General features: G+C 42.5%; 1 protein-coding gene across 1 annotated transcript in view; it reads right to left on the bottom strand.

Moving 5' to 3' along the window:
• Window positions 1-5,221: 5,221 nt before the first annotated feature.
• Window positions 5,222-16,381, bottom strand: part of LEPR (leptin receptor) — a 73,653-nt gene continuing 62,493 nt past the window's right edge. The window contains exons 17-19 of the mRNA XM_070746088.1: window positions 9,041-9,143; window positions 8,685-8,760; window positions 5,222-7,834 (exon numbers count right to left, since the gene is read on the bottom strand). Of these exons, the coding sequence (XP_070602189.1) occupies window positions 7,817-7,834; window positions 8,685-8,760; window positions 9,041-9,143 (197 nt within the window). The 3' untranslated portion in view covers window positions 5,222-7,816. The remainder of the gene's footprint in view (window positions 7,835-8,684; window positions 8,761-9,040; window positions 9,144-16,381) is intronic.

Below are 16,381 nucleotides of genomic sequence, written 5' to 3'. Positions count from 1 at the left end.
GCGTAACTGATCTGACCCAGACCGCCTTACCACAAGGGACCCCCCCCTTGTCTAACGGCCAGATCAGCGTGCTGGAAGGCACGGAGCGAATTGCCAGCCTGAGATGAGGCCAGGCCTCGCTGGCCCCAAGGGCCCCAAGCATGACACCAGTCAATGCCCCAAAAAGACGGGCCTCTTACAATGAGGAACACAGACTGCCAAAAACCACGTTGATTAAAGCGCAGCTGCTCCACCGTCGGGCCTGACGAGTGTCACCAGGGGCCCCCGCTCGCTCCCTCGTACGGCCTCCCAGCACCTACCGGGTGCAAAGTCACCCGAAAAAACTGCAAACCTCCCCGCCTTGTACAGAAAGGCGAGGCCGGCTAACCAGGACCGGATCATCCTAACTGACAGGCCACGCCGCCCAAGCTGGACGCAGAACCCGGCCAGGCGCTATACAGGGCCGGGCCAGCTAAGCTGGTAACCCCAGCCCTGCCTGAAATCCCCAAACTCCTTGCCCGCACGCTGGTGTGCCCCCAGGTGCCGGGCGCCACAGACAAGGGGATTGCCCGGGATGCCTAGCCTCTCCACCACTCTGGATCCCTCCCAGACTCCAGAGGTGGCCGGGAAACTCCTCTGGCAACTCTCGGGCCCACGGGGCCAGGGTCCGAAACTTGGACAACTGACCACGGGACAAGGCATCAGCGACCCCGTTATCCAACCCGGGGACATGCTTAGCCAAAAACAATGCGTTTAGAGCCAAGGACCGGTGCACAAAATGGCGGACAAGCCGCATGACCCTGTCGCTCTTTGAGGACAGGGCATTTACCACATGGACAACCGCTAGGTTGTCACACCAAAAGTGCACCGTCTTGTCCCTAAACTGCTCCCCCCAAAGCTCTAAGGCCACTATTAAGGGGAAGAGCTCCAGGAACGTAAGGTCCTTAACCAACGAAGAGGCACTCCATTCCGGAGGCCATGCCGACCAGCACCACTGGTCACCTAACACTACCCCGAAACCACAAGTCCCCGCGGCGTCAGAGCAGAGCTGCAACTCAGCTTCCAACAGAAGCTCGTGCCTCCAGAAAGACAACCCGTTAAATCTATCCAAAAAGTCCCGCCACACGCCGAGGTCAGCCCTGACCCCAGCGCGAATGCGGGTACGATGATGGGGCAAACGGAGCCCCTGCATCGCATCATACAACCTCCTGGAAAAAGCCCTTCCAGGAACAACTACCCGACAGGCAAAATTAAGGATGCCTGCCAGTTCCTGAAGCTGCCGTAGGGTCACCTTCCGGCAGCCCAGAACCTCATCAAGCTTCCGCTTAATCTTTACCAACTTCTCTAGGGGCAATCTGGAAGATTGCTCCTCTGAGTCCAATTCAATACCCAGAAAGGTAATCCTGGTGGCGGGGCCTTCGGTCTTCTCAGAGGCTAAAGGCACCCCTAATTGAGCACAAAGGGCTTCGAAGTCCCGCATCAAAGCAAAACATTGCTCCGAATGCGCAGGCCCCGCCAAAAGGAAATCATCAAGGTAGTGAACGACCGTACCCAGGCCACTTTGCCTCCTGAGCGCCCACTCCAAGCAGGTGCTAAAACTCTCAAAAAGAGAGCACGAGACAGAGCACCCCATGGGCAAAGCTCTGTCCACGTAATAGCCCCCCTCGAAATGAAAGCCCAACAGCTCAAAGTCGTCTGGGTGTATGGGGAGGAGCCGGAATGCCGACTTAATGTCGCATTTACCCATAAGGGCTCCCACCCCACACTTCCTAACCATAGTCACGGCTGCATCAAAGGACGCATACCGGACTGAACACAGCTCGTCAGGAATGAAATCATTCACTGACTCCCCTTTTGGAAAAGACAAATGGTGAATCAACCTAAATTCACCACTCGCCTTTTTGGGGACCACACCTAAGGGAGACACACGAAGATTCGGGAAGGGCGGCTCCGCAAAGGGCCCCAGGACCCTGCCTTCGGCAACCTCCTTCCCAATCTTCTCCCTAACAACGTCCTCATGACCAACAACCGACCTAAGGTTGTCAGACATGAAGGCCCTCCTAACACCCTGATAAGGGATCCTGAATCCCTCTGCGAAGCCTAGCAAGAGAGCGGCCGCTCTCGAGCGAGGGTGGTAGTCTCCCAACCAACCCTCGAGAACCCCCAACTTAATTGGGCTGGGCCCCTTTTTCCCCAGCAGGCGGGGGAGGCTTTGGGGGACCCGAGCCTTTCTTTTCAATCCCCTTCTTGGGGCGGGGGCACACGGCTGCGGAATGGTTTCCCCCACAACTTCCGCAGGCGTGACGAAACCTGCAAAAGGGGCGAAAACACGCCCCCTTTGCAGCGAACTCGTGACAAATTAAAGAGGCACCCTTACTAACGGCACCCGCCACTGCCTTTGCCGGCGCGGGCGTCGCAGGCTCCTCCTCCATAAAATGACCGCTATCGGTCCTATCACAGCCCTCCTTCCCTGACATATGAGTGGCCTGGAACCACAGGTCCGGAACCACCATATTCCAAGGCAAGTAGGGTTCATGGGCAATGCGCATACGGAAGCCCTTGTCATAGTGCCTCCATATGGTCCCCCCATACTCGAAATGGGCCCTCGCTATCAGGTCGATGTACTTCAACAAGGCAGCGGCCCTCTCCGGCTGTCTCTGAATGACCACCGACGCAAAGGTCAGAAATGCATACAGCCACGAGCTGAAGCATTTCGTGACCTTTGTCTTTTTCACTTTCTCCCCAGGGACAATCTCCTTATCTTGTTTAGGGACCTCCCTATTCAGGAGGGAGAACAAATCAACGTATTCCCCCCGCCAGATTGCCTCCTTAACTGAGGGGTGCAGATGGTACCCTAAAGGAGTGGCGGGCAACCCACAAGGGATGGCCCCAGGCTTGATGCTGGCGAACGGGTCCCACACCGTGGTGGCCCCCGAGCCCAGCACCCCAAGCCCTGGCGGGTACATGAATGGGACCGGTGGCATAATGGCCGGTGGAGGAGGAATCCAACCCCCCACCCCCGCCCCAGGCGGGACAGGCACCCCCAGCGCCCCCGCTGGCGGAGCCGGCGGGGACCAAACCTGACCGCAGGTGCCTGCAGCAGCCCCCGTGAAACTGTTGCCACCCCCCATAGCTGGCGGGATGAACCCGGGACCCTGTATGGGCAGGAGCGGGGATGTGCCTGTATGTGGTGCAACCTCACCTGCCCCGTAAGGGGTAGAAGACATCCACGGTGGGCCCATCCTGGATGGGCCCGGGAAGGATGGCCATTGCCCCGTCTGGGCCATCTGTCCAGCGTGGCCCGTCTGACCGATGCTGCCCGCCTGTCCGGTGCCCGCCATCTGTGCGTCTTGGGCCACTTGCCCTGCTGGGGCCGACTCCTCTTCGGGGTCTGCGCCCCATGCTGCGGTGGCAGCCGAGGAAAGCCCCTCCGGGCCTGCCCCCGACCGCCACCTCTCCAACTCGTCGAGCCGCTCCAGTACCCTGGCCCAGGAGAGAGAAGGGGACACCGCGGGTTGAGGGACTGTGGGTGCAAACCCAACCACCCCTCCCACCGGGATCCCCCCCGGGGGCCCCTCAGCCGCCGCCCGAGCCCGGGCAGACGGCCTGGCAGCCCTCCTAGGCCGCACCACAGGTTGGGCCGGGAGAGCCTTAGCTGGCCGCTTCTTAGGGGCCATTACAGACAATTAAATCTATTTTTTACCAAAGGGGAAAGTAGAGAAAACCCAACAATTAACCCTGGCCTGCGTTGGCAAAAGCCTGCCTGGAGCCGCAGGCCTCCGCAGGAAAGACCCCTACAGGAGGCTAATCCCACCTCCCCCTGGGCACAAGGCCCGACCCTAGGCCTTTATCCCAGGCCTCGAACCAAAAAGGGGAAGGCGAGTATCTTTTTTGTGCCCAGAAGGCAGCACCCCCACCACCCCCCAAAGGGCAATGAGGCTCCAAACCGGAGCGGAGTCCAGCCGATGCTGGCTCCGCTATACGCAAGATGAGGCTCTTCGCAAGACCGCAGGCCATAAAATGGCGCCTCGCACGAGGTCGCCACTCAAAATGGCCGCCGGCGCAGACAACCGAATGTCTGCTTTGTAGCTTGGTCCGGGCGAAAAGGAAGAGCCCCGGGCCTGCTCGCCCTTATATAGGGCAAGCAGGCCCCGCCCGGACCAATCAGGGGCCTGACCAATCAGGCCCCGATCTCCCGAGCGAAGTCTCGCATCGCGAGACTTCGCCCGGGATCCAAGATGGCGGCCGCCATGAGGGACCGTGTCTCCCGGTCCCTCCAGCAAAGCCTGCCTGCCGGGTAAGTCCGGCGCTGTCAATATCTGAAGTGTTGTCATATAGAGGAAGGAAGAGAGTTCAGCCAGACAATAGGAGGAACTTCCTAATTTTATAAAGTCAACCCATGAAACAGACAGCTACATAAACTCTTTGCTGTAGGGCTAAATAGCCTCCAGGCATGATCAATCAGAGATACTTTGGTGCAGGATTTTCAAACCTTTTCACGGAACCTGTAATTTCTTTCTAAAGAAATTCCTGCAGTCTCTAATCAATAAGCAAAGATCATGATAGAAAATTCATTGTATTTGAATGATTTATTTTCCCTTTTCACTTAGTTTTTCATGGAATCCCATCAAATTGTTCCAGAGCTTAGGGTTCCATAGAAAATAATTTGTAAAAATGTCATCATCCAATCCCTTGTTCCATACATAGCACAGGGGAGTGCACATACCCTGATTAGTTTCTTGGAGGAAAGTGCACCTACACAAACACACACACACAATACTTTATTATGCAGAACATATACAAATACTTATGGCCACTATTGCTAAAGGGGTTGAGAAAATTACAGAAACTATCCCCCTGAGCTTGTCAAATATACAGTATATCAAGGAATAATTTCTGTTGTTCTTGTTTATACTGCACTTTTAATTGTTTGGAATTATAATATCCAGACTAGGTTTTTCTTTCTTTGTAGCAGAAGGGCATGGAGACCACTTGCCTATAAAATCATCAAGAATTGAATATGACTGACTGCTTAAAACAAGTAGAAAGGCACCAGCAAACAGCACCAGCAAACAGAGATTAATTTTTTCTCCTAAAAATAGAGATAGATTTCCTACTCCCTATGTTTTGTTGGTGGTCTGCCTGCTTATGTTTGTCAAGTCTGTTGAAAAGTGAGAGTGCACAAAAGACTGTATTGAGTTACTAGCATTCATCTGGTAATAAATATTGTGTCCAAATATACTTGTCTTTTGATAAATACTTTATTAATTTTTCTTTTATAGCTTTAGGAAGTTACTTCAAGATATACATCTTTTTCAAGTGCCCTGAACAAATTAGAAATCAGGACAAGAAAAATACTGCCCATTTATAAGTCTTTCTGTTCATTGTCAACACTTCCTTTTTATATGATAGCATTCTAATAAAGTAGACAAGCTAAAATAGATGATAAAATTACCACTGGAATTAGACTAAATATAAGCTAAAATGTTCAAAAATAAAGCTTTCAGGATGTTCATAATTGTCATTTCAAGAATAATTTGAATATGACATGAAATATAGTAAAATAGTCTCAGCAAAAGCTACATGTCCCTTGAAGATATTGTGTTTAGCATGAAATTGGACAGAGTAAGTTTTTACCTTCTAAATAAGCTTTTAAATATTTCTGAGTTTTCAAACTTTATGTTATATTAAGATTGAAAATTCATAGAATATAAAAGAGGTCATTAGCATATGAAACTTGAGTGCATTTTTATAGAATTTTATGTAGGAGTTCTATTCTATTGAATTTCCTGTTTCCCATTCTCTGACTGTAATCTCAGGGACAGTTTCTACTAACTAGAGCAGATAACTCAGTCTTTTGGACTCTATTCTTTTACCTAATCTTTTAAGGGGGAAGCCATTTTATAATGGACACCAAAGTGTAATTCATAACATTTTGTGGTAGCTTCCACCAACAGTAACCTGAAATGATGCAAAGTTCATGACCTGAAAACACCAAAAGATATCATGCTGCATAAAGCAGGGATCCCCAAACCCCAGGCCACAACTCAATGCTGGCCCACAATGCATTAGGAATCAGGCTGTGGATGTGGTGGACGAACGTATATGTACACCGCTGGATTTATGAAAGCAATGTACCTACAGAAACCATCTCTCCCCCCACTGCAGCCTCCACTGCCTCTGCTTGTCCAATGAGCTGGAAAGGTTGGAGACCACTGGCATAGAGCCACCCACATTATTATACAATTTCACTTTTATTGGAAAAGCTGATAAAATGATTCTCCCACTGATTGCAACTATAGGAGGAATTTCAGAAGGATACTTACACACACTTTAAAATAAACTAAATTGGGGTTGTTTTCCCTGATAATAATTTTCATTGTCTCTTCTGTCTAAAACGTTTACTCTACTCTTCTTTGCTTCTTGGCACAATTCAACTAAAGGCACATCAAAGTCATGCTGTTCTCACTTCCAAAGTCCCCTGAAGCAATTTGTAGGCCTAGCTGTCTTTCCTTCTGCTAATATGAAACACAAGTATTACCCAGGCCAAGCTACTCCAATCCTCCAATGCTTTGCAGGCATTTTCCATCTGGGCTGGAGAGGAAATCTTATTAATCTCTTGTCAATGTCATCTTTATTTATTTGCTGCAAAACATTAAGCCAGGATTCCCTTTGTAACTAATTTCTGTCAAGAATCAGAAGGCAGGATGAAGTAAATGTTTCCTCTCACAAGAAAATAGTAAGTTAAATTCTCCAATCCTGTGGACACAGTGAAAATATGAAGATCCAGAGCAGCTTTTAAACTGGTGCGGCAAATGTATAAATTGGGAACTTAAATTACAGGTAGTCCTTGATTTACAACCACAATTAATCCCAGAATTTATGTTGCTAACTTAAAAGAGTTTTGCTGATTTCTAGCCACATTTATTAAGTGAATTACTCCAATTGTTAAATTAGTAACACAATCTGACTTCCCCATTGACCTTGCTTGTCCGAAGATTGCAAAAGATGGCCACATGACCCTGTGACACTGCAGCCATCATAAATGTCAACCAATTGTCAAGCATTTGAATGTAAATGGTGTGACCTTGGGGATATTGCAACAATATGTGTGAAAAATTGTTATAAGTCACTTTTTTCATTGCCGTTATAACTGAATTATTGTTAAGTCAAGGACTACCTATAATCAGGAAAAGCACCTACACTGAGTGTGTCTTAGGTACATATATGAAATGATTGCTTATAAGGTTTCAGCATATGATGCTCCAAGTAAGAAACATGCTTCATAATAAGCACCTGCTTATTTACAAAACAAAATAGTTTTAGGAAAATGTGTAAATTAAAAACACCTTGATAACACTGAATTCAAGGAAATGATGCTTTATATCTATAGTTGTCTTTCTATACCAGGTGCTGGGAACATTCCCTAGCTACCACATAATCCCAGCTTTATTCATTCAACCCAGTCATAAAGATAGTTTGCCCAGACTATTCTTTGAGCTTAGGTTACTTAATCAGAGTTTTCTAGGAGAACTTAATGTATTAAGGAATATAACATAGTATCCACTGTCCTTGAATCCTCAAGTGTTCCTCTTACACATCAAAACCTGTCCTTGCTGAAAAATAGTATTCTTAGAATGATATACCATTAATATAACCTTTGTACAAAATTATTTCCAACACTATTATGTACGAACAAAGTCAACAGACAAATGAAATGAAATGATAGGAAAGTAATTCTGTCTTCTGAATTCAAATAGATAATTCTTCTAACAACTTGTAAAGGAAGTCTGGGAGCTGGAACAATGGTTCAGCGGGCAGTGACCAAGATTAGACTTCAAAGAATGTCCATTCTCTGTTTAAATGAAATGAAATAAAATTAACAATAAAGATGAGAAAGTAAAGTTTAATGGAAATGAAAACTGAAAATAATATATTAATTTTTAAAAAATCATATCCCCAAATGTTTTCTTTCTGCCTATTGATTCAACTTTTATAGTTTCATTCACAAAGTATTTAATGGTAAACTTAATAAAACTGCCATCTGCACATGTAAGAATCAAGAAATATACAGAAAGATGTATAGAGAGTGATGAGATGGATATAAGTGGATTAGATACATCCATAATGCTTGGTAGATGTTATGACCTGCTCTGCCAGAATGACAATGCTCTAACGATTGAAGATCCATGGTTCCAATAGAAACATTGAATGCCTGTGGCATATTTTCCTAGCAGAGCATGGAATCTCTATATTTTATTTTGAGCACTGGAGCTTGTATAATAATAATAGTATTCTATCATGGTAATTATAATTTTTTTAAAAACTGGAAGGATTTTTTTTTTTGCCTACAATCTTCTTTTATCTAACTCTTCTTTTTTTTTGCTACATATAACATCTCAAGCTAATTAATAGCAATCTTATGGTACCAACTCTTCTAGAACAGTTAAGATTATATACACATTTGAGAGGGGTCGGGGTGTATGTGATAGGGATATTAACCAACAGAATATTACAAAGTATTATTTGTATTATTTATATAATATTATGGAAGGATATTTTTAGAATATACATCTCTGAAGGGATACCTATTTGGGTGGATTTATTTTTGTCAGTGTATCTGAAAACATATTAGCAATTTAATAATCAGACTCAGTTTCGAAGTAACACATAACAATGAAATGCATTAAAATAGAGTTCCATACCTTTTGGAAATTAACTCCTTGTGCCCAGGAACAATTCTTCGGGTTTGGGACATCAACCCACAATAATTTCTTAATTCTGAAAAAAAAAATGCAGATAATGAATTGATTTGGTTGAAAGGATAAGTTGAAAGCAAATTTGTCGTAGTGTCTATGGCTGTGAACCCGGGCTTATTATTCCTGCAAAGAATAATACTATAATGCAAACTCTAATAATTGGGCAATATTTCATAATTTTAATTTTAAAATTTAATTTATTCTCTAGTCATCCATTCAAATGGATGATCATATAGATTATTGTAAGTAATATTTTCCTACTGCGAATGTGTTCAGCAAGCCATTATGAAGTAAAACTTTACCTATGCTGCAAAATCAACAATGCTCCAAGCAGCAGAAATGAGCATGAACTCATTAAGGGTAGAATCACATAGAAGTTCACATCGTGCTGCCTTTCAATCGCATCTGGAAAAATAATAATTTATTTTTAAAAGTCATTACCATTGCATTCCAAATGCACTTGCCAGATATTACTTCAGTGACATTAAACTGAATGGGTGAAGAGTGTTGTAGACAGTATGCCTAATGAAGTCTCCTAAGATCAAAAGTGAATCTCTCACAGGATTCCAAATAGCATCCAAAACTGAATCAGAGTCCGAGGGAAAGTATTCCTCAAAAGTTCCAATGCATTGGCAGAGCCATGTTGGCATATCTGAGAGAATCTGAATCTGAAGTCCCGTTTCTCCACCCACTTGAAAGTTCAAGCCCTTGCCCTCACACCCCCTTGCCCCTTGCCCAAGCCCTTGCCCTCACGTTGACCAACTTGGCAGAAACCCCATCTCATTCTATGCAGATGCAGGAGTGCAAAGAAAAAGGATGACCTTGACAATCCAGAAATAATTTGTTATGGCTGCATGCAAACAGCCCTCATGTGATCACCCCTCCCAAATTCCCACAGCAAGGAATACATTTTAAAATAGCATAAAGTGTGGCAGGCCAAAGACCCCAACTAAAATAGATTCGGCCTGACAATATCTTTGTAGATACTCTAGATCAGTGTTTCCCAACCTTGGCAACTTGAAGATATCTGGACTTCAACTCCCATTCGCTGGCTGGGGAATTCTGGGAGTTGCCGAAGTCCAAATATCTTCAAGTTGCCAAGGTTGGGAAACACTGCTCTAGATTATATTTTTCAGGTCAGATCCTATGTACAATGTAGGAAAGTCCCATTAAATTTACCAGGTCTCCAGGTTAATTAATGCAGAATAAGATTAAAAGGTTTTAAAACTTAAATCCTTATTTTCTCAACGTTAAATTTTGATCGGTTTGAATTAATCAGTGTTTTAGTAAGTTTGAATACATAGTTAAAAATACCTTGATTGGTTAAATTAGCCATGCATTCTAATTCCCTGTATGAGTACTCAAAAAGAAGCAGCATTAAACAGCATTAATAGGCAGGAAATACTGCTACAGAAGTATAACAATGGCTGTGTAATTTCAAAACAAGTCTTTTTCTAAGTAAGGCATACTTAATAGGGCTAAACATTGAAAAGTGCTTCAAACATATATAGACAGAAATGAAATGCTTCCTAACCCTATATAAAAGTATTAATAATGTATATTATACAAAATTATATTATATGAAGTAAAAACAAGATTTAAGGCAGATAAAATATCCTGCTCTACTGTTGTAAGTAGCAATCACATCCCACTATACTTGGCAAAATGATATATGAAATAAAAATATTCTATACTTAAATGTAAACTATTACTATGCTGCTGTCTGTTATGAAGGTTTGGTTGTGTCCAGAAATCCTTCTCAAATGTTGTAGCGGATTTTTTCTTTTGTTTTGTTTTGCATTTTCAATATAAATAATTGAACCAAAAAAAGGGGAAAAAAGAAAAATTATGGCTGAAGCTGTATTTCATGGCAGGACTATAAAAGTTAATAACTTGTACAAACGTACATACCCATTACACCAGTGTTTTTCAACCAGTGTGCCGTGGCACACTAGTGTGCCGCGAGACATGGTCAGGTGTGCCGCGAAGCTCAGAGAGATAGAAACCAAGAGAGAGAGAAAGCAAGAGAGAGAGAAAGAAAGCAAGAGAGAGAGAAAGAAAGCAAGAGAGAGAGAAAGAAAGCAAGAGAGAGAGAAAGAAAGCAAGAGAGAGAAAGAACAAGAGAGAAAGAAAGCAAGAGAGAGAGAAAGAGAAAAAGAGAGAGAGAAAGAAAGCAAGAGAGGGAGGGAAGGAGGGAAGGAGAGAGAGAGAAAGACATAGAGGGACGTAGGGAGGGAGAGAGAAAGAGAGCAAAAAAAAGAGGAAGGAAGGAAGAGAAAGAAAGAAAGAGGGATGGAGAGAGAGAGAAAGAAAGAGGAAGGAAGGGAGAGAGGAAGGAAGGGAGAGAATGAGGGAGGGAGAGAATGAGGGAGGGAGAAAGAAATAGAGTGAAGGGGAGGAAGAGAGAGAGATAATTTTTTTGTCCAAACTTTTTTTAGCCAACCCCCCACCCACCCCGCTCAATGTGCCCCAGGGTTTCGTAAATGTAAAAAATGTGCCGCGGCTCAAAAAAGGTTGAAAATTACTGCATTACACTGTTCAGATGAGAGCCTCTGTCAATCAATCAATCAGTCAATCAATCAACCAAACAAGCTAAGCAAATAAGCACAGAACATGAATAAAAAAATAAAATGCCAAAATGCATGATATAAGGGAAAAAGTTAGTTAAATCTAGTTTCCATCAAAATCTGTCACTGTTTTTCATTCAATTCATACAATTCTACCCTCATTCTTGCTTCTACATACAATTTCCATATATCACTTCATACATTGCCTGCTGTTCTTTCAACTTAATCTCTCTTATTTTGAGTACAGGTAATCCTTGATTTGCAACCATTCATTTAGTGCATATTCAAAATTACAATGGCACTTGAAAAATCGACTCATTACTGTTTTTCACACTTATGATCGTTGCAGCATCTTCATCGTTGCAGTGACAAAAATTCAGACATTTGGCAAGTGGTTCACATTTAGGAACATATCCCCAGGTCATATTATCATCTTTTATGACCTTCTAATCATCCACTAAATGTAGAAGCTAAATCATTTAATAACTGTGGCAAGGAAGGATGTAAAATGGGGCAAAACTCACTTAACAACTGTCTTTGCTTAGCAAACATTTTGAGTTCAATTTTTGAAATTGTGGCTGCAAGTAGAGGTTACCTGTATCAATGGCTTCTTGACCTCTCAGCAGTGTTCAATACCATTGACTTTTTGATACCATATTTCTTTTTTTTACTAATTATTCATTACTATCTTTAAAATTTTTAACATACTTCTTACTCTTGTATTCAACATTCAGTTTCTTTTCACCTACCAAACTCTCGCCTCCATATAAATAGAGCAGAAGTATTTTATATATAACTGTTTTACTCTGACAAATAATCACTACTCAAAATAACCACACGCCACATTTATACCACAGTGGTGAAAACTAAAAAGTTTTGCCACTGGTTCAGTGGACGTGGCTTGGTGGAAGGGTCATATGACTGGGTGGGTGAGGCCAACTTTTAAAAACTTTTAAAAGCATTTTTAACTAGTAAAAAATGGCCTTCTGAACAACAGGAACCCCACCTCCAGTGCAGATTGGAGCTTGGAATCCCTGAGATTTCACACTTTGCCAGTGACATGGCATGCATCTTATCCAAAGACGCAACTAGACCTTCTTGTTTTTTATTTATTTGTTTGTTTGTTTGTTTGTTTATTTGTTTGTTGTTTGTTTGTTCAATTTCTAGATTGCCCTTCTCTTGAGACTCACCCTAGGTAGGTTGGGGTGCCGAGGCATGGCTGGAGTTGAATAATAATAATAATAATAATAATAATAATAATAATAATAATAATAATAATATATTAGATTTGTATGCCGCCCCTCTCTGAGAACTCGGGACAGCTCACAACAATAACAATGTACAAATCCAATATTTAAAAACACAATTTAAAAACCCTTATTAATAAAATAATCACACAACCTAATCAAACCATACATAAAGCAGTAGTTAGCGGAGGTGTCAATTTCCCCATGCCTGGCGGCAAAAGTGAGTTTTCAACAACTTACGAAAGGCAAGGAGAGTGGGGGCAGTTCTGATCTCTGGGGGGAGTTGGTTCCAGAGGGCCGGGGCCACCACAGAGAAGGCCTCTTCCCCTGGGGCCTGCCAGACGACATTGCTTAGTCGATGGGACCTGGAGAAGGCCCACTCTGTGGGACCTAATCGGCCGATGGGATTCATGTGGCAGAAGACGGTCCTGGAGGTATCCTGGTCTGATGCCATGTAGGGCTTTATAGGTCATAACCAACACTTTGAATTGTGACCAGAAACTGATCAGCAGCCATTGCAGGCAGCGGAGTGTTGATGAGACATGGGCATACCTAGGGAGGCCCATGATTGCTCTCGTGGCCGCATTCTGCATGATCTGAAGTTTCCGAACACTTTTCAAAGGTAGCCCTATGTAGAGAGCATTGCAATATTTATTTATTTATTTATTACTTAGATTTGTATGCCGCCCCTCTCCGAAGATTCGAACTATAGTCGAACCTTGAGGTGATGAGGGCATGAGTGACTATGAGCAGAGGCTCCCTGTCCAAATAGGGACGCAACTGGTGCGAAAAACCCCATGGCACACCAGGAGGCTGAAGTGGGAATTTCAATCTGTCCCCCTCTGCTCCAACCTGTGCATAACTTGGCATCCCATTTATTTCTCTCCACCCCCTTTTCCTGTTTATCTTTCAGGATCACTGCTGGGGGGAGAAGAATCTAGCTTTGTTACTGCCCACTGTAGCTAAGAATCTCAAAGCATGTGTGACTCGGCTCTTAGATCAGCCCAACCAAAGTTTTGCTGAGGCACCAGAAAGACAGAGGAAGGACTGCCTGAAAGACCCCATCTTGTCATCAGGACTCCTGGCTGAGGCACGAGTGAAACTTCAGCTGGGCACCTAGGAAGGCAGGAAGTAACCCTGCCTATCTAGCACCTGGATTGCATACAAATACAAACGTTCATTCTTTGCTTTATTTGAGATTCCTAGCTGCAGTGGGAATAGGACTAACCCCGGCTGCGGCTTCCAGCTCTGAGCTGAAGCGGAGGGAATTGAGAGCTGTACTGACAAGCTGCAGAGCAGACACTGGATGGGACAAGACAGGACAAGTGAGCAGCAACTGGGGGATTGGTTCAGTGGCATGGCTAGCCATCTGTCACTATGGGTTTGGGCAACCAGGACACATGTCCACTAATGGTTTTCCCAAACCGGTAGCATTTCACCTGTTATCATGTTTTTAAATGTTCTCAGTTTTTCAATTTTTAGCACAGATTCTCTCAAGTATACAGTGGTACCTCTACCTACTAATGCCTCTACCTATGAACTTTTCTAAATAAAAACTGGCTGTTCAAGATTTGTTTTGCCTCTTCTCAAGAACCATTTTCCACTTACAAACCTGAGCCTCTGAAACTGTAATCGGAAAAGGCAGGGAGAGGGTGGAGGCCCTGAGAGGAAACGGCCTCCACCCTCCCTGTGGTTTCCCCAATAGCACGCATTATTTGCTTTTACATTGATTCCTATGGAAAAAATTGCTTCTTCTTACAAACTTTTCTACTTAAGAAATGAATTAAGTTTACAAGTAGAGGAACCACTGTATAAACATATGAACATATTCTAGCTTTTTCTGTGTATATAACTATCAATTATTTAATTGATTTTTCTGTTAAATACGACTTGTCTCCAGATTACTGAGATTCTGAATAAAACACACCCTGGAAAAATATATTCCCAACTATATGAATTGAGACTGGTGAGGGAGAACTGTTTTCTCTGCCAATAAAGAGAACTGTTATATAAACATCCTTCAGCTACCTCCCAAGGCCCTCACAAGACTGCCAAGAATCCATTAACTGTGAAGGATGAAAAAATTAGAATGTAAACCCTGCAGCACAGATATGTATTAAAAGCTTCTGATTTCATTGTGTTTAACTGGTTAATCAACTGTTGTGTTTAAGGCTTTATCCCTGTCATTTTTTAGTGTTTTCTGCCAAACAGGAACCAAATAGGGAATTAAGTGACTGGATAGCTATAATTAACTTCCAAGTCCTGAGGTTTAGTGTGAAAACAACCAATATACTTCTAATGTCACAAACATTCCATTTATTGTCATCCATTTAGTTCCATCATTCCTCCCACCAACTTTACATTATATTGTGATGGAATGCCTCCTCAAAAGGTTCCATGAAATGGATGCATGAAATACATTATCTCAAGGAGATTCTACCCAGTAGCTAAATGATCTAGATATCTCAATTGTGGATTAAACCACCCCAATAACTATTCATACATACTTTAATTTTATTTGTAATTTAATCATCACTTATAAATACACAATACATCAGTGTATTTTTTAATGGTTCATTGTTCTGATATTTTATATTTACACATTTTGTGAGTTTTTTCTGCTTATGGCTTTTATTCTATTATGTCACATGAAATAATAATAGCTTCATCCTACAGTGTTCTTAACATACTCATCAACAGCTAGCTCCATATTCACATGAAACATTTCATTACCAAAGCCAATTCACTTTCTCATGTGGTTCTTCTAAATCAGCAAATGTAAAAATAAATTATCTCACATTCATACATTTTTCAATGACCTGCTGAATGAACCTCAGATCTACAGATTCCCCTGCACAGTGCAAAGGTACACTGTACTTTCCATATTTTGTTCATTATCACGCCATCACTCTTTCAAAATCACAATTCAGTTAAATGCTTTCTCAGGAGCATTTAACAGATTAGTAGACTCTAAATAGACTCTAGGTACCTTGCCTTTTCTATAGGAGAGCCATAGTAGAATCTTGCAATTGTTATGCACACATATTAAAGTCTTCACACATATTAAATAAGTCACATGGCCCTTTCATAAGCAAACCATATCTGTATTTTTACTTTCCTTAATAGTCTAACATTTCTTCATCTTATTTGACAATATTTTCACTGAAATTTTATTTCATCCTCTACCTACAACCCCAATTTCAATTGTAAGTCATCACAATAAGTCAAGGGACCATGTGACCAATTTGATTTTATGATCATTTTAACATCAAAAATTTGATTTACAATGTTTTTTCCTGAAAAATGGCAAAAAAAATAACCACTGGCAATCATTGTCACATGACCATGGGATACAGCAACCAGTTATAAATGTGAACTGGTTCGGTTGCCAATGTCCCAATTATAATCACATGACCATGAGGAAGAAATTGCAGCTGTCATAATTTCAGCAACAATTCATAAGTAGCTTTTTTGAAGTTTGTTTTAACCAACAAGTCATAAATTGAGGAGTACCTGTACATTTGTACAATTTGTTTTCATTTCACTTTTGATACCTACTTATCATTCTTATGTAGATCTCTAGAGTATTTCTAGCATTCTCTCACTTTATTTTCATTCCAAAACATTTAATCACTTTTAATTCCATTAGCTCCACTAGAGACTCTTTTAACAATTTCCAATTCCAAGATAGTTTTTAAATTGCCACCAATTTAAATATTTTGCTTTTCTCTGTACCTTTTAAATGTAACCATTGCTTGCTCTATTATTCATTCATTCATTCATTCATTCATTCATTCATTCATTTAATTAATTTGACTTCTATCCCAAA

This window comes from Erythrolamprus reginae, chromosome 3 (assembly GCF_031021105.1).
Source record: "Erythrolamprus reginae isolate rEryReg1 chromosome 3, rEryReg1.hap1, whole genome shotgun sequence".
Taxonomy (NCBI): Eukaryota; Metazoa; Chordata; class Lepidosauria; order Squamata; family Dipsadidae; genus Erythrolamprus; species Erythrolamprus reginae.
Note: the sequence above shows the minus strand (reverse complement) of the source record. Positions and strands in the feature narration are given on the sequence as shown.